The 24,455-nt window shown below is 41.4% G+C and overlaps 1 protein-coding gene across 1 annotated transcript in view; it reads left to right on the top strand.

Annotated features, from left to right (window-relative positions):
• The first annotated feature begins 544 nt into the window (after positions 1–544).
• Positions 545–24,455, top strand: part of ARMH4 (armadillo like helical domain containing 4) — a 132,098-nt gene continuing 108,187 nt past the window's right edge. The window contains exons 1-4 of the mRNA XM_058739165.1: positions 545–680; positions 10,163–11,597; positions 14,626–14,880; positions 18,173–18,385. Coding sequence (XP_058595148.1) covers positions 10,220–11,597; positions 14,626–14,880; positions 18,173–18,385 — 1,846 coding nt within the window. The 5' untranslated portion in view covers positions 545–680; positions 10,163–10,219. The remainder of the gene's footprint in view (positions 681–10,162; positions 11,598–14,625; positions 14,881–18,172; positions 18,386–24,455) is intronic.

The raw sequence follows: 24,455 nt of genomic DNA, 5'->3' as shown, positions 1-24,455 counted from the left end.
AATGGATGCAGCAGGTACTGAGTGAAGCACCTAGCATTGATCTCGGCAGGACTAAAGGCTCAATAAAGCATACTTCTTAGTAGGCGCTTGTTGTTAACTTCTCTGAGAAGGGAACACTTTGTTTGGGACTACTTTACAAGAGCCTACTTAGAGGCACTCCTAAGCCGCACAGTTCACACCAGGAATATCCTGCAGCCTCCGACGTGCACCCTTTGCCCTCTCTAAGGACCAGAGAAATTCGGCTCTTCCAGCGAAAACAGTGCCCTGGCCGAAGGCACCGAGGAACTGCTGCCACAGAAGGCCAGGTTTCGAAGAGGGACAGCAGGACTGGGGTGGGGTGGGGGGTGTCTCCGGAGGGGTCCAAGGAGCCCGGACCAGAGCGGGACCCAGCCCGGCCACTCGGCTCGGGCCGCGAGAGCCGAGGCCGGGACGTGCGCGCCTAGGGGCGTGAGGCGTCGGCATAGGGTGTCGGTGCCAGCGGAGGCGGGGCGAGCACATCTCCCCGCCGCCCAATCCCCAGCCCTCGTCGCGGCCTCATGAATAAGCAACAAAGCGAAGCGTCCTCCTCCTGGCGTCCCAGACGGCTGAGGGAGCCGCCGCAGCTGCAGGGGCCGCGCCGGGGATGCCCAGCGCTGGCGCCGCCGCTCTCCTCCGCGCGCTGCTCGGCTGAAGGCGCACAGGTGAGCACGGGCCCGGCTCCTGCCGCTCGGGCGGCCGCGCCTGCAGACGGGGCTCCGCGCAGAGACGGAGCCGGAGCCCGGGGCGGCGCGGGGTCGCCCCGGGAGCGCTGCGGTCCGGGGAGCGCGGCAGCCCGGGGCGCTCCAGGCGTGCGCCCAGAGCCCCCACCGGAACGCTGTGCCCCGACGCGGGGTGCGCGGGGGGCAGCTCAGGGCGCGCTGGGCGCGGCGCGCAGGCCTCGGAGGACTCGCCGCACTCCTCGCTCCAGCCCAGCCTCCCGGCTCCGCACCAGCGCGCGGGCCTTTGTGCTGGCGGGGCTTGCAGGGCTGGCTGCTTTTGTGTGGGCTTTTCTTTCTTCTCTCCCTCCCCTCCCAGTCTCTCGGCGGTGGTAGAGAAGTTCCTGAAGACTCTGATCAGCTCCTTTCAGAGAGCATCGATCGCTGTGTCCCCGATGCCAATCAGTGTCCAGCAGCCGAGGAGCGAAAGGGGGCTGCGGTGGCCACTGAAATGTGTTCTGCTACTTTGCAGAAGACCAACAGTTGAGTGTTTAGTGCAGAAATGTCACGGAACCTCCTTGCTCAGACCCTGACCGGTCCTCCAGGACACGGCAGGAGGATGCTGCTTGGAAAGGTCGCTTAATTGGAAAGAGGGCCTGTGGGATAGACACGGAGGAGGTCAGGCTCTGCCTGAGACCACGGAATGGCTGGGAGGTGTTGCCTGGAGGTGCCTAGATAGCAAATGTGCCTCCTGGTCACGGACAGAGCCCGACCTGCGTAGATTCCAAATATGTAAGCCATGGCTGGTGAGCTGGCTGAAGGTAGCCGAGGTGAACAAAATATAGGACTCTCAAGAGTTTGGAGTTCTCAAAGATGAGAAATCTTTGCCTTCCCGAGCCGAGCCCAAGGACCTGCCGGGATCTTAGCACCTAATTTCTGTGCAGAGGAGAGAAGACAGGATGCTTTAAAGTGTCTGCATTCTTTCTCTGGAAGTTTTAGTTCCAAACTTAAGGGGGAGCAGGAGTGGTTCACAAAACCATCCATAGAGCTCTGAAGGACTTCTCTAGGAAGCAACATGTGTGGTGAGAATTTGCCTGTCTCCCCTTCTTTTTAGTGTATTTCCTTGATCACACATGATGCTGTTGGACTCTAAGGAGTATTATTGAACCCAAGCTTATTTAAAGTCATTGACTGATTTCTGCTCACTTGCCGGCAGAAACCCTCTGTAGTATCTATTGAAAGAAACTCAAAACCGGGGTTAGATTTCACAGTAGCACAGCATTGCCGCTTTTACACACAGTAGTGATTTAAGAGTGATCTGACTTACACATATGCCTAAGGTAGAGCTGTTGGGTTTGTCATAATAATGAACCAAGCACTTATGCGGCTGACTTGATATTGATTGTGTTTATTCACAAAATTCCCAAGACTCACCAAGTCTAAGGTAGCTACGGCAACAGAGCCAATTAGGGAAAAATGGATTTGTCTTTGTTTTCATAGGAGGCTCCTTATCTTATATTCTGGTGTTTCCTGCTAGACTTTTTAATATCATAATTTGCTATTACAGAAATGGGTTAATGCATAGATAGAACCAGATTGGGAAGATAGGCTTACCTGTTACAGAAAATTTCCACTTTTGAACCAAAGGTGTACTTATTCTTTATTTAGCAGATGTTTGCCTGAAAAGTTGTGTATGGAATTGAATTTTTTGTTCGTTGAATTTTTTTTTTCCTTACATAAGGAAGCTGGGTTTAATCTCTGTAGAATGAAAACTCATTCTGTAATTAAGATGTGTGGTCAATCCTGTTTTCCCATATTGTGTTTACGGGTGATTGTAAGAAAAGTATCTGAATCAAGTTTCAGCTTGAAATGTGAGATATTATGTTTATTCCTTGAAATGTCTACCTGGGGATTACTTTCTCCAGTAAAATCGGGTTTACTTTCTCCATGTCAAATCGGGTCATGGAAGAGAATTGTATGATGGATGGAGAAGAGCTTGTTGACCAAGATGGATTAGGATAGGATTCTGCAACCATCAGGCAATTCCCAGGTCACTTTGTCTACGTGAGAAACAGAAGGAGGAAGCTCCATGGAAATATCTACAGGGAAAAAAGACACTATGGATGTTTCAAATTGCTCACATTTCGGTAGTTTGAGGGGATCGTATGTCAATATCACCCTAATATATCTTAAATTGAATGATACTTAAAACTTTTTCTTCAAACTGTTTTCATGTCTGTTATCATGTTTTGTCTCTTGTCCACCCTTTGAAGAAAACAGAATGAGCATTGTTACCTCCATCTTGCAACAAGGCAGCTGAGTTTCAGTGATTTGCCCAAGGTAGAGCTGGAACTTGAAGCCAGTATTTAAATCTTCAGTTCAGCTTCTTTTCCCAGGGATAGGATGATGCACTAGAGGCCACAGGCACTAACATCTTCATTGGTCTGCAGTGCTGCATTGTGGAGAGAACAAAGCTCTTGGGCTCGGTATGTATAACCTAGTTGTGGTCTGCGGGGATGGTAAAGCACTTTGCTGGTAGTTGCCAGTGTAACCTTCTTGACCCCAGCTTACTCATCCTCTTCCCTGTCAGCACTGATGCTGCTTTGCTCCTAGGGAACCAGGCTTTTCTTTCTAGTTATTCTGTTCTCCCTTCTTCCACTGTGGCCAAACATGCTGCTGAAAGGATCCTCTGTCATTCCAGCTACTCAATTTAAAGTGAAGGATGATGAGGTCCAGATGATCTTAAAGCCAATATATTAGGCCAATGACAGTTATCAGTAGCACAGTGAGTCAGAAATGGGGTACCGTAATGCCATGTGCCACAGCTGGGTCAATAGGGTCAGAATCTTGATAAGCTTGGCTTTAGACAAATTAAATAGCATTGGCAAGAGAACCTTAAGGATTAAAAAGGTAAGACAATGACAAGTTAATTATTGAGGATCAGGGGATGTACAAAATGGAAAGATAATTAAGACACAAACAAGGGACAGAGTTTTCCTTTTCCCCTCATCAATCAAAGAATCACTAATTGGTTTTTATTTTTATTTTTAATTTATTTGTTAAGTTTATTTACTTATTTTGAAAGTGTGTGTGAGAGAGCGTTAGAGAGAGAGAGAGCAAGAGCAAGTGGGGGAGGGACAGAGAGAGAGGATCCCAAGCAGGCTCCGTGTTGTCAGCACAGGGCTGGATGTGGGCAGGGCTGGATGTGAGGCTCCATCTCACGAGCCATGAGATCATGACCTTGAGCTGAAAAACCAAGAGTATGACGCTTAACCTACTGAGATACCCAGACACCCCGCTAACAGGTTTTTAAAAGATGAGATGATAATTGGGAAGCAAGTCGACCTGAAGCTCTGAGACTCGTCACTTGTAAATGCTGATCTATTTTTTTTTTAATGACATTAACTCTGAAAACCTAAAATATAGCAGAAGTGAGAATGCAGGTAATTATTACTATTATTAAAATGATACATGGAATAAGTAGCCAAAATTGGCCAGGTCTGAACAAAATACACATTTAGACATGGATAGACCATGCAATTTCATTGAAAATCTTACAGTATAAAATGGAGACTCTGAGCATTCTTTTTCACACTCTTAAACAGTTATTTACGTTCGCTTCACTGAAGCAAATATTTATTGAACACCTCCTCTCCATGCCTACCATTATTAGTAATTATATGGCAGACAAAGGAAGCTAAAACACCAGTGTTTGCACGCAAAGGACCGAATCTCATTTGAGGTGGCAAGACTTACGGACGTGATGATTTGTGCCAGAGAAGTTGGGAGAAGGATGGGAAGAGATTGGGCCAGGCATTTTTGTGACAGCAGTTAGTAAACAGGATGTGGGGGGAAGGCGGCAGGGTTTAGATACCTGGGTAGGGAAGGAGGGAGTGTTCTGGCTAGTGCAGTGTTGTGAGCAAAACTTAGGAACCTGGAATGACGATGGCAGGTGAGAGGGCAATATACTCGGCTGGTGATGGTTTGTAGTGGAGTTAGTGGTGTGGGTTGTCTTATAGATACGGAATTTGGCGGTTGTAAACTTCGTGACATTAAAGGATGCGTTGGGCAAAAGGGGGCAACATGAAGTTTGACAGAATTCACAAGTTCAGAAACTAGCACGCTCACGTAGGCAGGTTAATTGTCCTCTGTAAACCTGTCCCTTTCTCAGCTAATAAAAAATGGAGATAATGATAGAGCCTATCTCATTAGGTTGTTGTTAGGATTAAATAAGGTAATTTACATAAGGCACTCACAACACCTGGCATGTAGCATCCTCCAAATGGTGGCCATTTTTGATTGGTTATTGTCATTTTTATTGTTAAGAATAAGCCATCTGGATTGTGTAAAATGGATTGGAGAGAAGAGAGTTTGAACAGGATCATCGGTTGAAAGGCAATTAAAATAGTAACAGTCCAGTGAGGTGATGAGAAGGCCAATTCCAAGAGACATTATGGGGGAAGGATCCACAGGAGTTGTGAAATCTAGACTATAGAGAAGAGTTCAGGATGACACCAAAGTTTAGGTGAAGAAGACGGTGCGTTTGAGGTGGTATCCAAGTTTCTTCCAGGGGACAGTGAAAATCTAAGATGAGGCAGCTTTCTTCCCCAAACTCTATACCAGCTACTTACGGTATTTGTGTTTATCCCCAAAAAAGGAAAATATCAGGCAGATTGTTACCAGCTTTTTGGCATTCTCTATAGGCCTCCTGTGTCTTGAGTACTCTTAGGGCAATGTTCATGTTCCTTACATACTACCCATGGAACTCATTTCCTTTGGAAAAAAGGAACTTTGCCAGTGATGAGAATGTTTTAACATGCTGGTTCCCTTCTGTGTCTACATGTTGGTAACACACAAAATCAGCAGTAGACATTCCAGTTGGAAACGGTGTTGAAAAAGCGTTTAAAAAAATCCTGGTTATTAAATCTAGCAAGACGGCTAAATCTGTATCTTCTTATGTTGTCTTTCATTTGTCTTTGTAACTTGACTGTGCCTCAACTTGACAAAGAAACAGGTTCTGGACTGTATCTATTTAAGATCAAAGACAATGGTTGACAGAACAGCTTATCTGCCCACTGGTGGCAGAAATGCAGTAAATTGTTCAGCGGACTGCCGAGCCATGAGGATACCCCGATAGCAAATGATAGACAAAGTGCTACTGATTTGTTCTGAAAGGCATGCTTTTCAAGCTATTATTAGAAGCCAATACCACTATCAGCAATTTGGTTAGAGTTTATTTACCTGAATTAATGTGCATGGATGGATATAGTAGAAAGAAGGAGCAGCCATGGTGTGAAAGAAAAGTTAGAGAAATATTCTTTTGTATGTTAAATGTTCTTCAATTGAGTTCATTTAAGATAACGAAGACACAGAGTACTAATTAGCAATTAAATTTCCCCACCCTCTCCTTCCCCAGAAAAGTAGGCTCTGGACATTCCTCTGTTTGTTCAGTCAATATTTACTGAGCATTCCCTCTGTGCCAGGCACTTTGCCAGGGAGGGGGTACATGTCGAGGAAAAAAAGAAAAGGCCTACAGCCTGTGATAGATGATCACAGATGATTATTTAGTTTTAGAAATATTGCCATTGTGTTGACAACGGTCAGCCTTTTCTTATTTATTCGCTAACGTCATGCAGCTCTCAGTGGAGGACACCATACTCATGGGAGTGGCTGTCTGAACTTGTGCTTTGAAAGATGGAGAAAGGCCTAGAACTTGAAGGTCATTTACCAATTTATCTGAGTTGCAGGCATGTTCCCTGCTGTCATTCTTATAGGCTGTCTTCTCTGCTTCTTTTAAAGTTCGGGCATCGCTTTGAATAGTGGGGAGAAGGAACATATGGCTGCAATACACAGACATAGAGTAGGCTTGCAGTTCACCCCCATTTTTTCTGTAGTTGGATTTAGAAAGCAGGTGTCTGACACTTAATTACAGAAGGAAAGTCTTTGAGAGCAATGGCAGAATTCCCTTCGCACAAATTCTAAAGCTCGAGATCTAGCTGGAAATAAAACCTTAAAGGAATATTCTGTTTGGGAAAGGCAATTGAGGCTATATTAAATCTCTATGGTTTGACTCCCCAAATCTGAGTTGTTTATAAAATTCTCCTCTCAGTCTGCATGACTCTAGAACATATAAATAAAATGTGAAACATCCATCCAGTCATTAGAGTGCCTTGCCTACTTGATGGCACAGTTGTTGGAACATGAAAACATTTGCATTTTAATTCTATGCCCTATAGATAAAATATAAAAATGGATTCATGGAAGTAGAATGGATTTATAAGATTATTTTGTTTAACTCCTCATTTTATCAAAGGAAAAACTGAGGCCATTTGCACAATATCCCATAGCAAGTTCTAGTAGCAAGAAAGCTAGGATTCAGGAATTGTTTTTCTCATTCTAGTCCATATCCCTCTAAATAATACTGTCATTCATGATGGCGTGTTTTTTTCAGGTTTTTATCCAGAAGCATGGGATCATGTAGACCAAGTTTTTAGGCCACACCCTACATTGTCTGGGATGTTTAGTAAGATTTCATTGAATGGGAAAAATATTTGTTCAGAAAAGGGCAGCTCTTTGAATAAATCAGAGTGTTCTTTAGCTTTTACATATGTTTCATAGTTCAAGTTGTACAAAGATGTAGTTTCATCAACGGTGAACATTCTTGTTTACAGTGCTTCTATATTTTTGTCTTTTTTTTAAATTTTATTTTTTACATTTATTTATTTATTTTTTGAGAAACAGACAGCACAAGCGGGAGATGGGCAGAGAGAGAAGGAGACACAGAATCCAAAGCAGGCTTCAGGCTCCGAGCTGTCAGCACAGAGCCCGATGAGGGGCTTGAACTCACAAACTGTGAGATCATGACCTGAGCTGAAGTTGGACACTCAACCGACTGAACCACCCAGGCGCCCCCTATATTTTTGTCTTAAGGGGGCAGCAAGCCAGATACTATTACTAAATGTGTTACCTGGCTACGAAGTGGGATTCTTTAGGGGTCATCTAAAGTATGATGATAACTGATGTTCAGAATGTTGACATGTCTTGGCACATGCTAGTCCCCCTTTTTCAAGTATCTTTCCCATATTCTCTCCTTTTAAAATGATGCTAGCTCCCTGTATGTCATTTAATATTTTAATAAAATTGTTGCAGACTCTCATCCCACATAGAGGGAAACTTACCATCCCTCTCACTATCTCTGAAGATTCTTGAGGGGGTGTAGTGACTTCTATTTCTCCTAGTCACCTCTGGCTTCAGTTTTCTTCTGTTGCTAAATTTATGATCCTTGATATGTGCTGGTCCTTTTCTGCACATGGCACCTCATGACATCTTCTCATTCCTGTAGTCTCCCAAAGTACTGTGGATTCAAGATTTCTGTGTGACAAATTGTCCCTAACGTGGTGGCAATCAATGGTTATAATTTCATCCCACTTCTGTGCATTAGGAATTTGGGAGTAGCTTAGCTGGCTGGTTCTGGCTCAAGGTCTCTTAAGCAGTTATGGTCAAGATGCTACAATTGTCTGAAGGCTTGAGTGGGGCTGGGAAGATGACTTCAAAGGTGACTCATTCATGTGGTGCTGGTGGTTTGTCAGGAAGCCTCAGCTCCAAATCTGGGGATTCCACTTTCTTCTTAAATTTTTTTTTTTTTTTCAACGTTTTTTATTTTTTTGGGACAGAGAGAGACAGAGCATGAACGGGGGAGGGGCAGAGAGAGAGGGAGACACAGAATCGGAAACAGGCTCCAGGCTCCGAGCCATCAGAGCCCCAGAGCCTGACGCGGGGCTCGAACTCACGGACCGTGAGATCGTGACCTGGCTGAAGTCGGACGCTTAACCGACTGCGCCATCCAGGCGCCCCTCCACTTTCTTCATGTACAAAAATTCAGCCTTCTGTTTTCTCTTCACCTGTCTAGATCATGCTGTAAGGACTTGACCTTTTCTTGATCTCAGAAAGACCTACAGACTAAACAGGGAAGCTTTGAGCTTCTTAAGGGGAGACGGACCAATGAAAACTTACTTTTTATACTTTATGTGTGCACATTATGTGCTTAACCCAAATACTTTAATGATTACACATGAAAGAAAGAAAAAAATTCAACTTTTATAAAGATTACGTTTTTATTCTAGAATTTTCATTCTTAGGTTTAATTTCCTAGAACATCTACAGCATCTGAGAGATTTCTGATGATGGAAAAAGAAAGAGCCCAAACAGCAAAGTAGATAAAAAAAAACCCCGAAACTCATAAATTTGGGGGGGGATTAGTAGTTTTGCTATAGTTTTAGTTTTAATGAGAGTGTGAGTAGTTTTTTAAAAAATGCAACAAATCTTATTCTAACGATAATGTGTATTCAGGAAATGTTGCTAATTTAAAATGTATTTCATTTTCTTAAAAAGTTTTTTTTCTTAAAAACACCAATTTGCATTAACTCTTTTACCATGTCTACTCCTTAGTTTTTGAAACATCAAGGGTTTGCCTTTAATTTTTATGGTTGTTACAGAGAAAAGAAATCATTTAAGTGTTTTAAAGAGGAATTTTATTTTTATTTTTTTAAACATTTTTTTTTTTCAACGTTTTTTATTTATTTTTGGGACAGAGAGAGACAGAGCATGAACGGGGGAGGTGCAGAGAGAGGGAGACACAGAATCAGAAACAGGCTCCAGGCTCCGAGCCATCAGCCCAGAGCCTGACGCGGGGCTCAAACTCACGGACTGCGAGATCGTGACCTGGCTGAAGTCGGACGCTTAACCGACTGCGCCACCCAGGCGCCCCTAAAGAGGAATTTTAAATGAAAATCATTTACATACTTAAAAAACCTCTTTTTAAAAGTTTATTTATTTATTTTGAGAGAGAGAACAAGCAGGGGAGGGGCAGAGGATCTGAAGTGGGCTCTGTGCTGACAGCAGAGAGCCTGATGAGGGGCTCGAACCCACAAACTGTGGGATCATGACCTGAGCCGTAGTCAGACGCTTAACCGACTGAGCCACCCAGGCGCCCCTACTTTAAAAAACTCTTGCATGGAACTGGTATTCAGTGTTTTATGATGATGTCTTATAAGTTTTAAACCATAGCTGAAAGATCTCTGAATGTAATGTAAATAAATGTAAGGTTTACTTTCTGTATCTTGGACATATTGCCATTTTGGTAGTCATTTGCTTATGTGATTAATAGAGGAATTTGGGGAGAATATTGCAAATGTGACTTCAAGGGTAATTTTTTTTCAAATAGGCATTAAAGAAACAATGAACTTAGTCCTTGAACTCTGTGTGCCTTTTCCAGAGAGCTTCAAGTTAAATCAGCTGCAAAATTCAGCAGGGAAAAATGAACTGGGTTATCCAGTTCTCAAAGGTACAAAGAACTAGAACAGCCATCTCTTCCATACCATCTCTGAGCACCACGCCAAGGAGATGATTTTAACTTCTGACTTTACTTAAAGGGGCTTATTTACAAAATACATTTACATGACAGTTTGATATGCTTTATTTTTCCGCAGGACTCAATTACTGGAATTGTCAACTCTGCCAATTTATGTGCACATTTCTCTTCCACTATGAGCAGACCAATTGTATTGCACATTTGTCTGGCATTCTGTGGCCTTCTACTTCTCAACGTTGCCACACAATGCGTGGCCTTCCCCAAAATGGGAAGAAGGGAGATAGCACATGGTCTTGCAGAAACAGGGCAGCCAGAGAGGATGAACACAGATGACCCAGAAAATGACTCTGTTACTTCAAAGTGCACTCCCCAGTTGGTAGTCTCTGAAGATCCAATGATAGTGTTAGCGGGGCCATCAGCAACATCTTTAAATAAAGTATTTCCTATTAACAAAGAAGCTCATCCAGTAGGAACTGGGCTTATGCAGCCTAATAGTCCTGACATTTACACTGCTACTGAGACAGTGATCCCTGTGGAGGAGGAAGTGTTTGGGTCCAGCCAGCCAGAGAGAGTGTCTCCTGAAAGCCGACTCTCCAAGGCCATGCTAACCAACCCTACCGCTGCAACCGCACCTCTGAATATGGATGAGAAGGAGGAACTCTTCAGTAGTACCCTCATTCAGCCCATTGCGGAAGGGACCACAGAAGCAACACTGGGTTTTCTGAAGCATGTGGATCATCAGTTGTTTGCAACTGAAAGTCAGGAAAGAGTTAGTCTGGGACATTTCCCTTCCTCCGATGTGAATACTAAAGAAATGCTGACCACCAGTCCAAGGACAGAGAAGTTTGAAGCCGATGCAGAACATAGGGCAAGTTTTTCCCCTGGTGCTGAGCCCGCAGCAGGCATGGCGCCTGGAAGCCCCATGCCTGATAGGAAGAAGCCTTTGCAGATGACAGCTGATCATACCCAGACTACCGCCACCAAGCACTGGCTCACAACCTCTGAGTACACCCTGAGTGTTGAGCCAGAAACTGACAGGCCGCTGGGAGCCCCAGGAGTCACAGTGAGTGTCAGCACTGCTGTTCCAGCTGCCTCTGTCATAAGTGATGAGTGGGATGACACTAAATTAGAGAGTGTAAGCCAGATAAAGATCCCAAAGCTTGGAGACAATATGGAGACCCAGGTGGGAATGGCAACGTCTCAGACAGCCCGAGTAACAGATAACGATGCTATGGAAGGTATGGAAGAGGGTGAACCTTTGACAGAGGTTGCAGATGTGGCTCTGGGGCAGCCAGAAGGGGAAACCCACATGGGGACAGCCCTGCTAATGGCACCCGGGGAGGAGCGATCGTCTGCCTTCACGGATCAAAGTTCCTTTACTCCCACGAGTTTGATGGAAGATATGAAAGTCTCTGTTGTAACCCTCTTCCAAGATACTGCAGACTTCATGGAATCCACTAAGGAGAATGATGCTATGTTTTTCATAGAGACCACTGTCTCCATCTCGGAATATGAATCTGAGGCGCATCAACTATTGGGACATACATTGAAAGGTAAAAGAAAGAAAGAAAGAACAAAAATAAACTTTGGGAAGGTTTTGATTTGAATTTCTTATTTTTTAAAATTGGTACAAATGACATATAGCGTTGTATTACTTCTAGGTCTCATTTTATGTTTTTCTTTTTTTTTTTTTGAGTGAGAGTTTAGAAGTTCTCTAAGTTTTGATGAAAAGCAGAAGTAAACAAATACAAAATGTATTTTATGTAGAAATTACACCCAAATACAACCTCTGCATGTAGGCCATTCAACAGGAAACAATTTGTCCCCACCCCTATCATTTGGCAATTTTGGGGACATTTTTGGTTGTCATAACAGACAGGTGCCAGGATATCCAGTGGGCCAAAGAGGCTTGTGAACATCCTGCAGCACGTAGGATAGCCCCCCAACCACAAAGACTTTTCTGATCCAGAGTGTCCGTAGTGCTGAGAAACCCTGAAATAGACTGATAGTTTTCACACATGTCGTTATGAAAATGTATAACTATTCAGGAAAGTGTTAAAGAACTAGCTATATGTTTAAATGGTATAGTAAACAATATAGGATATTATTTACATATAGGTGTAAAAAATACTCACATACCTGATAATTTCTTACCAAAAGCTTTCGGTAATATTTATCTTAACAGCATTAACCACCTGAGTTCTTTTTTTTTTTTTTTTTTTTTTTTTTTAAATTTTTTTTTTTTTTTCCCAACGTTTTTTATTTATTTTTGGGACAGAGAGAGACAGAGCATGAATGGGGGAGGGGCAGAGAGAGAGGGAGACACAGAATCGGAAACAGGCTCCAGGCTCCGAGCCATCAGCCCAGAGCCTGACGCGGGGCTCAAACTCACGGACTGCGAGATCGTGACCTGGCTGAAGTCGGACGCTTAACCGACTGCGCCACCCAGGCGCCCCAACCACCTGAGTTCTTTGATTTTGTTTTCCCAAAAAGAAATTCCTCTAGAAATAAGAAAAAACCCCAATACTGATGAATTCTCTCTGTTGGCTTAATACTGTACTACTTCCTCTTGGCCTTTATATCTGTGACTGTTATGAGCTGATGAGCCTTACATTTGTTGCTGACAGATAATGTTTTTCTTTTATTATGTGTAGTTGGTCAGATAACAGCATGAGGAAGGATAGACTTAGTATACATGCTTATGCTCGTTCCAAATTGTTTTGGAATATGTTCATCTTGTTATATCAGCTCAGTAGCTCCGTTAATGGAAATTTCAAATTAGTAATGTGTTTTATAAAAGTGTTGAGATTGAATTAAAATGGTAAGATTGAATTTTACGTGTCCAGTTCAGTTTTTAAGGACCGAAAGACTTAGTATACTGTACGTTTTCGTAGAAGCGTCCAGAAAATGTTTTGTAAGTTGGTTGTTAAATTCCATTGAGAGAGTTGGGTCTCCATTACCATGAAGATATTAGATGTGACTGAATAAGAAGTTTACTTCAGTTTTCCATAACAGTTTAAGATATTCCTGGAGCATTAAGTCATACGGTTCCAGATTATTCATTGCATAAGTGAATCTCTGATACTTATGTATTAGAATTGCATAGCTTGTATTAATACAGCCTAAAATGTAAAATGAATTTGATGATTATATGGTTCTTATTTTGATTATTGAATATGCTCCTTAGTCATAATTGTGTCACTTAACTCACTTTCTACCTAATGTGACAGGCATAGTTAGCACAGTGGTTAAGAGCACTAACTATGTAGGCTTCTCTCAACCTAAATTGTAAAGTGGGTAATAATAGCTGATATATTGGAGTATGTGCTAAGTTTTACACGTGTTATCTAATTTAATCTTGGTAACAACTCTATGTGATAGATACTGCTGTTATTTCCAATTTACAGCTGAGGAAACTCAAGGCCCAGAGATGCTAAGGAATTTGTTCAAGGTCACACAGCTAGTAGAGGCTGAGCCAGAATTCAGACCCAGGCAAATTGACTCTAAAGCCGGCATTCTTGACTGCTATGATGTATGGCTTCCATGGAATGGTATTAGTACCTATCTCCCCTTAGTACATTTTAGAAGATAAAATAAGATAATGCTTACAATATACTTAACAGTACATGTCTGTAGCATATAATAGAAACCCAGTAAACATGAGTTACTGTAATTATTATTCTTTTATTCAAAATGCTAACTTCTTTTTCCCCTTCAGAAGTGCAAATGTGAAAATTAATAGATATAAATACTTCTGAGAATTTTTAAAATTATTTTTAATCTTTACTTATTTATTTATTTTTAATTTTTTTTTAATTTTTTTTTTTAACATTTATTCATTTTTGAGACAGAGAGAGACAGAGCATGAACGGAGTAGGGTCAGAGAGAGGGAGACACAGAATCTGAAACAGGCTCCAGGCTCTGAGCTGTCAGCCCAGAGCCCGACGCGGGGCTCAAACTCACGGACCGTGAGATCATGACCTGAGCCGAAGTCGGATGCTTAACCGACTGAGCCACCCAGGTGCCCCAATCTTTATTTATTTTTGAGAGAGAGAGAGACAGTGTGTGATCAGGGGAGGGGCAGAGAGACAGGGAGACACAGAGTCTGAAGCAGGCTCCAGACTCTGAGCTGGCAGCACAGAGCCCGATGCGGGGCTTGAACTCATGAACCGCGAGATCATGACCTGAGCTGAAGTTGGACACTCAACCGACTGAGCCACCCAGGCGCCCCGAGAATTTTTGAATATAACTTAGTTCTGTATAATTTGTTTCTTCACAGACTGGTTATGTTGATATTCATAAAAGGGAGCTCAGCTGTTGACCTTCCAAGTTTGTTTTGTATTTTATTTTATGTTTTTTATGTTACTGTATTTATCTCTGTCTCAGATTGATTCATCGCTCCTGAAAGCAGCAACACTGAAAACATTTATTTACTGGCATTTTGTATCTGAGCGATCCATTTGCTTTCCCATACCCTGAAATAGATATTTTCTTTTCTTTTTTTCAGTTTATTAATTATAGAGTGACTTTTTAAGGCAGGGAATTTGTCTATTTTAAAATGTTGTATCTCCCCCTTTTAAGACATCCTCACTCAAGAGATGACAACAGTTGTTCAAGAAACAGAAGCCACTTTATCACTGGTGACACAAGAGCAGCAGGTTTCTACCCTCGAGGTTACCAGAGAAAATGGTAAGATTGAGGAAGGAGAAGAGCCCCCCTCCACCACATCTGGTGTTCCTGCCGTTACTCAGCTGTCGAGGAGATGGGAGCCTCTGGCCACGACACTTTCCACTGCGGCCACGCCTCTGTCTTTTGAAGTTACTTCTGCTCTGGAAGGTTTGTAAGGGAGGGAGAATTTTGGGGGTGGATCTTTTCTGAGTTAATAAGGAATAGAATGAGTGAGGCAGATGTACCCCCATTTGCCTCCACTAACCTAGAGAATGAACAGAAAATGCAGGTGAACGCTCTGTTGTCTGGGGAGATGTGGCAAAGCCTAAAAGGATGAGGGGTTAGTTCCCAAAGCAAAGTCTCCTGGTGGCTCATCACTGGGGCCTGTGAAGGCCAGGCTTCCTGAGAACTCTCTCCTTGTTTGACAGGTCTGGCTGCTAGGAGCCAGGGGGTGGAGTGAAAACAGTGAGGACCAGGGTTTGAATCCCAGCTTTGGCCCTCACTAGTATTGTGGCCTCAAGCAGGTTTCTTAATGTCTCTAAGCCTGGTTTGTGCATCTTTAAATAATGTCTACCTATCTTAAAAAAAAAAAAATTAATGTTTATTTGTTTTTGAGAGAGAGAGAGACAGAGCATGAGCAGGGGAAGAGTGAGAGAGGGAGACACAGAATCCAAAGCAGGCTCCAGGCTCTGAGCTGTCAGTCAGCACAGAGCCTGATGCAGGGCTTGAACTCATGGACTGTGAGATCATGACTTGAGCTGAAGTTGAATGCTTAACCAGCTGAGCCACCCAAAAGATGCCCCTGCCTGTCTTTTATGTTAACTTAATTTAATTTATTTTTGAAGCTAATTTTTCTATTTTGAGAGGGAGAGAGAGAGTGCATGTGTGCGAGTGGGGGAGAGGCAGAGAGAGACGGAAAGAGAGAATCCCAAGCAGTTTCCATGCTCAGCACGGAGACCATGACCTGAGCTGAAATCAAGAGTCAGTCACTCAACTGAGCCGCTCAGGCACCATGCCTACCTATCTTATAGGTTATTTTAAGGACTTGAAATAATGTATACAAAGCGCTTTCTATAAAGGAGGCCCTCAAATGCTCTGATATCTTAAGGACAGCAAAGTTTTCAAATCTTGGTGATTATCGGAATTGCCTGGGGATTACAAAAATTATTATTTAATTATTTTTGGACCTCATGTCTCTGTCTCATTATTTGTTGGTCTAAGTAAATAGGCTTAATTTATTAGCTGAGTTTTTTTTTTTTTTTTTAATTTTTTTTTCAACGTTTTTTATTTATTTTTGGGGCAGAGAGAAACAGAGCATGAATGGGGGAGGGGCAGAGAGAGAGAGGGAGACAGAATCGGAAACAGGCTCCAGGCTCTGAGCCATCAGCCCAGAGCCCGACGCGGGGCTCGAACTCACGGACCGGGAGATCGTGACCTGGCTGAAGTCGGAAGCTTAACCGACTGCGCCACCCAGGCGCCCCTTTTTTTTTTTTTTTTTTAAATAATGTAATAAATATCTTCTAATCCTCTCTCTCCAAAAAACCCGTAGGGCCTGGTTAGTAACCTACATGTAATCCTATATCTCAACTTCCTCCTCTGACTGGTAACTGTCATCCTGAATCTTGTGTTCCTCATTTCCTTGAATTCCTTTTAGTTTATTTTTTTATTTTTTTATTTTTTAAAAAAATTTTTTTTTTCAACGTTTTTTATTTATTTTTGGGACAGAGAGAGACAGAGCATGAACGGGGGAGGGGCAGAGAGAGAGGGAGACACAGAATCGGAAACAGGCTCCAGGCTCCGAGCCATCAGCCCAGAGCCTGACGCGGGGCTCGAACTCACGGACCACGAGATCGTGACCTGGCTGAAGTCGGACGCTTAACCGACTGCGCCACCCAGGCGCCCCTAGTTTAGTTTTATTAAATGCATAAAATTATGCATTTAAACATTTCAGTAGTTTTTAACTTTATAAAAACAACATTGTGCTGGAGATAACCTTTTTGGGACTTACTTGTTTTACTTAATAATCTATGGCTAAAATTTACCTAATGTGGTTCTTTTGTTTTGACTGTTTATGTTTCATTATGAAAATAGATGGCAATTTATGCATCTAATCTTTATCCAGTCTCTTCTAGCAATTTGCATTTGGGTCATTTCCAGGTTTGGCTATTGTGAACACTGATTGCTGCCATATGCATATTCTCTTGCATATTCTCCATTGTACATGTACAGAGTTTCTCTTGGTTATATTAGCAAGGAACTGAATCGCTGGGCTCTAGGTATGAATGTTTGACTTTAGGGGGCAATGCCTAATTGTTTTCCAAAGTGGTTGTACCAATGTATACTCTTAACAGCCATGGATGTGAGAGCCTGTGAATCCATATCCTGGGAGTTAAAAAAAATAGTTTTCGGTCTTCACCACCAAGGAGATTCTGATTCAGTAAGTTAAGATATGTGGAAAGCATGAACATCGATTTTTAAAAAACTACCTCAGAGATCCTGATGATCTACCAGACGTGCAAAATAATACTATTCAAGGGTTTTTTATATAGGGGAAAACCTGGAGCTAAATCTGGCTGCTTTGAAATTGAGCATATCCTAGACACATACTCTTACTCTTTGGCTTAATTTTTAAACGTAGTTCTTGGCATGGGGCACCTGGGTGGCTCAGTCGGTTGAGCGTCCGACCTCGGCTCGGGTTGTGGTCTCCCAGTCTCGCGGTCCGTGGGTTTGAGCCCCGCGTTGGACTCTGTGCTGACAGCTCAGAGACTGGAGCCTACTTCGGATTCTGTGTCTCCCTCTCTGTCTCTGCTCCTCCCCCATTCATGCTCTGTCTCTCTCTGTCTCAAAGGTAAATAATCGTTAAAAAAAATTAAAATGAAAATGTAGTTCTTGGCATATATTTTAATAATTTTTAAAACATATTTTATTACTGTTTATTTATTTTTGAGAGAGAGAGAGAGAGAGTGTGAGCGAAGAAGGGGTGGAGACAGAAGAAGACAGAATCCCAAGCAGACTCTGCACTGTCTGCACAGAGCCCCATGCAGGGCTTGAACTCATCAACTGTGAGATCATGACTTGAGCCAAAACCAATAGTTGGATATTTAACTGACTGAGCCACCTGGGCACCCTTAATAATTTTTTGTTAAATTTTCTATCTTTTCCATCGTTCTATCTAAAATTCTGCAAAATCCATAGTATTGTCAATGGAATGAGTGGGGTATTAAAATTTAAAAAGAAAGTTCTGATTTGAGACAATACATTTTCCTGGAAGGTAAAGTGTCTGCCTTGCATAGCTGGATTGATGCACTATGGGAAGAGGGAGCTGGCCTAAGTGCCAAACTTACTGTATATAAGATACTGGTTTCATTAATCATTTGTTACTTAAAAAGAAAAAAAATACATGTATACATTTCCCCAAATGATCATCTTTGGGTCAAGTCCTATCTCTTGTGTTTGACAGATCTAATGGACACCATCACAGGGCCAAATGAGGAATTGTTCACACCAGTTATGGGCTCTCCAGTGACTCCGCCTGGAATATTGGAGGAAGCACCCAGCATTTTCCCAGCACTTTCTGATTCTGAGGCACCCTCTGAGACAAGAACCATTGTTCCATCCATTAGCCGTGTTAATACAGCTGCCTCATTTGGCCTGGAACAACTTGAATCTGAAGGTACCCATACATTGAAGAGAATCTTTTCTGTGACTGATTGAGTCACTGAGCAAATGTTGTTTTGAAGATTAAGGAGAATGTATTCCGTATGCAGTGTAGATCAGGGGTTAGTAAACTATGGCCTGGCCAAATCTGACCTGCCATCTATTTTTGTATGACCTGCAAGTAAGAATGATCTTTACATTTTGAAATGATTGAAAAAAAATTAAAATGAGAATAATATTTTGTGACATGTAAAAGTTAAATAAAATTCAAATTTCAGTATTCCTAAATAAAGCTGTATTGGGACCCAGCTACACTTGTTCATTTACATATTATTGTCTGTGGCTACTTTTGTGCCAGATTAGCAGGGTTGAGTAGTTGTGACAGAGACTGAATGCCCACAAAGTATAAAACATTTATGATATGGCCCTTTACTGAAAAAGCTTGCTGGCCCCTGGTCTAGATCAATCATTCTTAACTGTAGATGAACATTAGGATCACTTGGGGGAACTTTGAAAAAATCCTCATGCCTGATTCCTCCCAGTGATTCTGATTCAGTTGGTGTAGGATACAATCTGGTGTCCACATTTTGAAAGAGTGCTTTAGATGATTTAAAATCTGCCAGCTGGATTGAGGATATTTGTTTATAAGGAAAATCCAAGTTTCCCCACCAGATTTTCTTAGGTAGAAGTTTTAATGTGGGTTGTATTTTCACAGCACTGCTCTGGTTGTTAGTGCTGGGTTTTTCTTCTTTATGACCATCTCTGGGATGTTCATAGGATGCTGTACTATTTGGAGATGGGTAGTCTCTTTACCTGTTAAGACTGAGAAATTCATGCCAAATTATACTTTCCAAGACACTGGCTTTGAGCGTGAAGAAGATGCTCGGAGCACAGCTGTACATCCACAAACAAGAAGACTGGAAATATGATGAGAGGTCATTTAATTAATCAGCGTTTTGGCAGGCAAACAGCTTTTGGTTGGAAGTGCAGAATATCCAGAGATTTGTAATGCTGAGTTTCTAATCTAGAAGACAGGTAAGCTTTTGGGAACTAAATTATCTGTGGGTTTGATGCAGTAAAGACATAGGATGTGGTGTTATTTAATATTTTGTCTGCTGTATAGCAGGGAAGGTGGTTCATCCAGGTTTGCAGCAGACTCCCTCACAGACTTTCAGGGTAACACTGGCAGTTTTCTGGCAGAGAAACATGACGTTTTAGGAGTAGTGTGGAGAACTCCATAGTAGAAGGCTGGTTTAAGAAATGGATCAAAGCAAGCTCAGAGGCTGATAGCTCTTGCACTCCACATTGAGATAAAAACCATATGACTTTGAGATTAATCTCATATTAGCTGTCTGCTCTCCTTGACGCCATCTGGAAAAAGCAGGTTTCCCCAAATTAACCTGCGTTAGAGATGACAGCTTTACCCGGCAGGGCTCATTAAATCAGAGGGAAAAAAATATATTTGTGAGTAATCCATACTTGTGAAACTGCAATAATTTTCTAAATTTAGTAGATGATGGCAGTTGCGTTGAAATATGTGAGAATTTTCTTGACTTGCCTAAGATGTCCTGGAGTTTTAGTGCTTTTCTTCTACACAATTCAATTCCAGCTTCTTTTTGAGAATATATTTTTTTGGTTTTTGATCTAAATTATGATCCTTGTCAAGGCTTATGGAAGACCTTTTTGGTTTAAAAATACTCTGTCAGCTACATTGTTGGGCTTAAGATAGGGTTTTGAATAAGCACACCTTTTCTTCTAGAACCCAGGAAGTGCACAATGTATGTTTGATTAGTGTACATTAATAACATCACAATTAGTTTTATGTTGGTGCATCTACTTTTCTGGAAGCTGAAGTGACTACACTTATTTAAACAGAGAAACCTACTAGATTTCTGTGTGTGTTGGAGGCCTGTGGTTTCAAGGCATGTTTTTCCGCCTTGTCTTTGAGACCTTTGGGCGAAGGATTTTAATTCTATCATAGGGTTATACCCAGAGGAAGATAATGTATTCTTTAAAAAAACATTTTTTGGGGCGCCTGGGTGGCTCAGTCGGTTAAGCGTCCGACTTCGGCTCAGGTCATGATCTCGCGGTCCGTGAGTTCGACCCCGTGTCGGGCTCTGTGCTGACTGCTCAGAGCCTGGAGCCTGTTTCAGATTCTGTGTCTCCCTCTCTCTCTGACCCTCCCCCGTTCATGCTCTGTCTCTCTCTCTGTTTCAAAAATAAACGTTAAAAAAAAAAATTTAAAAAAAAATAAAAAAATAAAAAAACATTAAAAAAAATGTTTATTTATTTTTGCGAGACAGAACGTGAGTGGGAGAGGGGCGAAGAGAGAGGGAGACACAGAATCCAAAGCAGGCTCCAGGCTCTGAGCTATCAGCACAGAGCCTGATGTGGGGCTCGAACCCATGAACCGTGAGATCATGACCTGAGCTGAAGTCACACGCTCAGCTGACTGAGCTACCCAGGCACCCTGAAGATAATTTATTTTTACTAGAACAGAGGGTTGTGTGCTACATCAAGTTACCTACCTTTCAAGTTTTAATCTCTGTGATGTGTTGACAAATGACATACAATTTTCCAGTTTAAAGATGTGTTTATTTAATTATATTATTAAATTTTTATATGCTATTTTAGTATCTTCTTTCCCACTAGGGGACAGAAGCATTTCTGCAGAGAATGGAGTATTTTTCTCAATGGGATATGGGCAAGACATGCCATTATTAGATACCAGACACCCAAGGAGCAACAACCTTTGTGGAAATTTCTGAATGTTTATCCTTTAGGGGATGATTAGGGGCTCAAACAAACCTCAAATTCTATCTACTTGGCCCCCTGTCTTCTTTGTCTCCTCCTTAACGGCTCTACAGCATAGTCACTGACTGTCTTGGTTTTCTAGGGCTGTCATAACAAAATACCACAAACTGGATGGCTTAAAACAACAAAACTTTATTCTCTTGTAGTTTTGGAGCCTGGAAGTCTGAAATCAAGGTGTAGGCAGGGTCATGTTCCTTCCAGTGCCTCTAGATGGGTAATCAGCCCTTGCTTCTTCTAGTTTCTGATGAGGCATTCCGTGGCTTATGGCAACATGATTGCAACCCCTGGCTCCATGTTCACGTGGCTGTTATACCTAAGTGTGATTGTGCCCAAATTTCCCTCATCTTACAAGGACACCAGCCACTGGATTAGGACTCACTCCAATAACTTCATCTTATGTTGATTGTATCTGCCAATAACCTATTTTCAAATAAGGTCACATTCACAAGTATGGCGGGTTTTGAGTGTGTGTGTGTGTGTATTTATACATTTTATATATTTTATATATATATTTATACACACACACAACACACACACACACACACACACACACACACACACACACACACACACATACATATAGTGGGGATGCAGTTCAGCACATATCAGGGGTCTGTCTCTGAGAAGTTCACCAGGGGGTTCTGAAGGCAGATGTGCTCTGTCTCTGCAATATCCACTTGAGAGATGTGCATTTGAGAACAGGAGAAGTTGTGATGTGTTCTACATTTCTCAGTCTCTGAAGAGACTGCCTCTATATGTGCATTCCACCTTGTGCCTATTTTAGTAGGTTTTTTACCTTGTCAGCAAAAATAGTTTGATTTTTGAAGGGATAATGGTTTATCTGTCACCTTGCCTGACACACTTTAATTCCTTGTTTATTTATTTTATTTTTTTTTATTTTAGGGAATCAGTGTTTTCAGGATGGTAAAAAATGCATTATACTTGTCTCAGGCATAACTCCACTAGGGCTGCATTCATCATTTTTAAAATACAAACATGCAAAAGTGTTCTAATTTTTTATTCAAAATAGCATAATGGCAAGTTAGTTGCATATATATAACTACATAAATTAATTTTTGGATATGATCTCTGTATAGGTTGATATCCTTTTATTGTTGAATATTAATGTCTTTCTCTGCTCCAAAATAGAAACTTAACAATTTCTGATTACTTATGAAAATTTACTTGGAGTTTTTTTAATGTTTAGAATATTTAGAATATTTTAGAATATTTTAACTGTAATATTTTAATCCTAATATCAAATGGACTAGGTCTTTCAATATTTCTTACCTAGGGAAATTTTGCTTTCTGTATTTTAGAAATCCAACTGAGGATATCCATTTACTCTGAATAAATCAGACTTACTTTAGTCTTTCTTATATTCCCACAGAAGATGGAAATTTATCTGTGCTGTAAAATTGTAACAATAATTCTGTACGGTGGAAGGTTGTTGCTTTAACAATTCAATATTCAGCAAAAAATCAATTGTGGGTTTATTTGTACCAAGAACTAGGTTTCTAAGTACCTGTAGGAGGTAAAAGTACAAAAACAAAGATTTCTTAGATATTGTGATTAGGTTTTGATAATCCTTCCTCACCTCTCCCACCCCCAGACTTCCTTAATGTTTGGAAGTCAGTATTTGAGCCTTCCGGGTAGGGGTAAATGGGAAACTACTTGGTGCTCACCATGGTGCTGACCAGACAGACTTGGGAACAGGATGAATTAGTTTAGATTCTCCCACCATGACTCCGGGTTAGCTTATTGCTCTTCTGCAAGAGAAGAAGAAATACCAGTGTCTCTGGGCTGATCTAACTGATCCTATTTAATGTCCTTCTGTAGGCATAATAGACTGAGTGTTGGGGCTGTATAATCCAGTGCTGTTATCCCAGACAGTTCCCATTTCCTCATGTTTCCAAAGGCCCATTTACTATCGGCTTCATGGAACAAACTGACAGTAATTGACTTGGTAGAGAATTACCTTTTTTGTGAAACTTATAATGTATGTTATATGTACATATATAACATATTACCTTTTTTATCATACAAGAGATTTTTAATTTTTAATATCAACAGGAACATCCCATTTAACCTTTTTTTTAACATCTTGATTTTTTAAAAGTAAGACCAAATATATCATTTAACTTTAGTTTTTTCTTTTCTGAGGTTTTTTCCTTCTTTTTGGAAGACCATTTTGGCTGCCCTTATATTTAGGTTTTTAAAAAACTGCATTTTTGACATCTTTTGCCAGTCAGGCAGCACATGTAGGACAGAAAGCTTCCACTGTTATGTCATTTGTTGCTTAATCTATTTTGGTGACATCCATTTTCCTGCTTTTGTGAGTGGTGTGTGTGTGTGTGTGTGCGCACGCGTGTATTTAATTTCATGGATATTTTCTACATTCTTCTGAGAGCATTTCCATTATATATATGCAGCACCTTTTAATTTCCTCTGTTGAAGAGATAGTGGTGTTATCTCTCCTTTCTTGTTCAGAGTTGCCAGTTCTGTCTCTGCTCTAGGATTCTCTCTACTGATAATCTAGAAATTTCAGATGAACGTGATGTTGGAAAAGTATGCCTTCACTCAGATGACTGATCGTTCTGGCAGTGTGGAGGACTCATAGTTGCTACCTAAGACAAGATGTTTTATTTTCTTTATTGGTCAGTCAGAAATGAATTGGGAAATACGTTCTTTAAGTGGCATTGTGGGAAAGTCTCAGAGATGCTTTTCTTTACTAGCTCCATTGAGGATGCTTAAAAACTCATGTAGAATTTATAGAAGTGTTTGCTCTTCACTTGCACTTAATTCACAGAATCAATATTTTTTATCTTCCCAGTATGCACTCCTTTTCAGAGAGTGTTTTGCTATTATTTTCTCAATTCTCATGTAACTTTTCAACTCAGAAGGCAGCTAGAATGGATGAATGAGACAGAGTATTTAAAATCTCATCCCGAGGCTGTATTTATGAACCGAAGTGGATGTGATTTGCCTTTGGGTGCTGCTCATTGGAATCTGGAAGGAAAGATCAAGGAGAGGAGTAAATTTGAATTGTCTGTTACTTGTAATACTGCAGTGTGAGGTTAAGGATGGTCACTCTAACTGTGTTAAGAATGGATACAAGTTTTGGCTTTTGTTCTTGGAAATGCTTTGGATTTCATTTTCATTTCATTTTTTTTTTTTTCAGTAACAAAGCCACTTAAATGATATGCAAATGGGGAAGATGAGGAAAAGAGTATTTGATGGAAAATGCCCTTTGTTGGATTTTTATTTTTAGT

This window comes from Neofelis nebulosa, chromosome 7 (genome assembly GCF_028018385.1).
Source record: "Neofelis nebulosa isolate mNeoNeb1 chromosome 7, mNeoNeb1.pri, whole genome shotgun sequence".
Taxonomy (NCBI): Eukaryota; Metazoa; Chordata; class Mammalia; order Carnivora; family Felidae; genus Neofelis; species Neofelis nebulosa.
The sequence above is the reverse complement of the archived record's forward strand: the minus strand, read 5'-3'. Positions and strand labels throughout refer to the sequence as shown.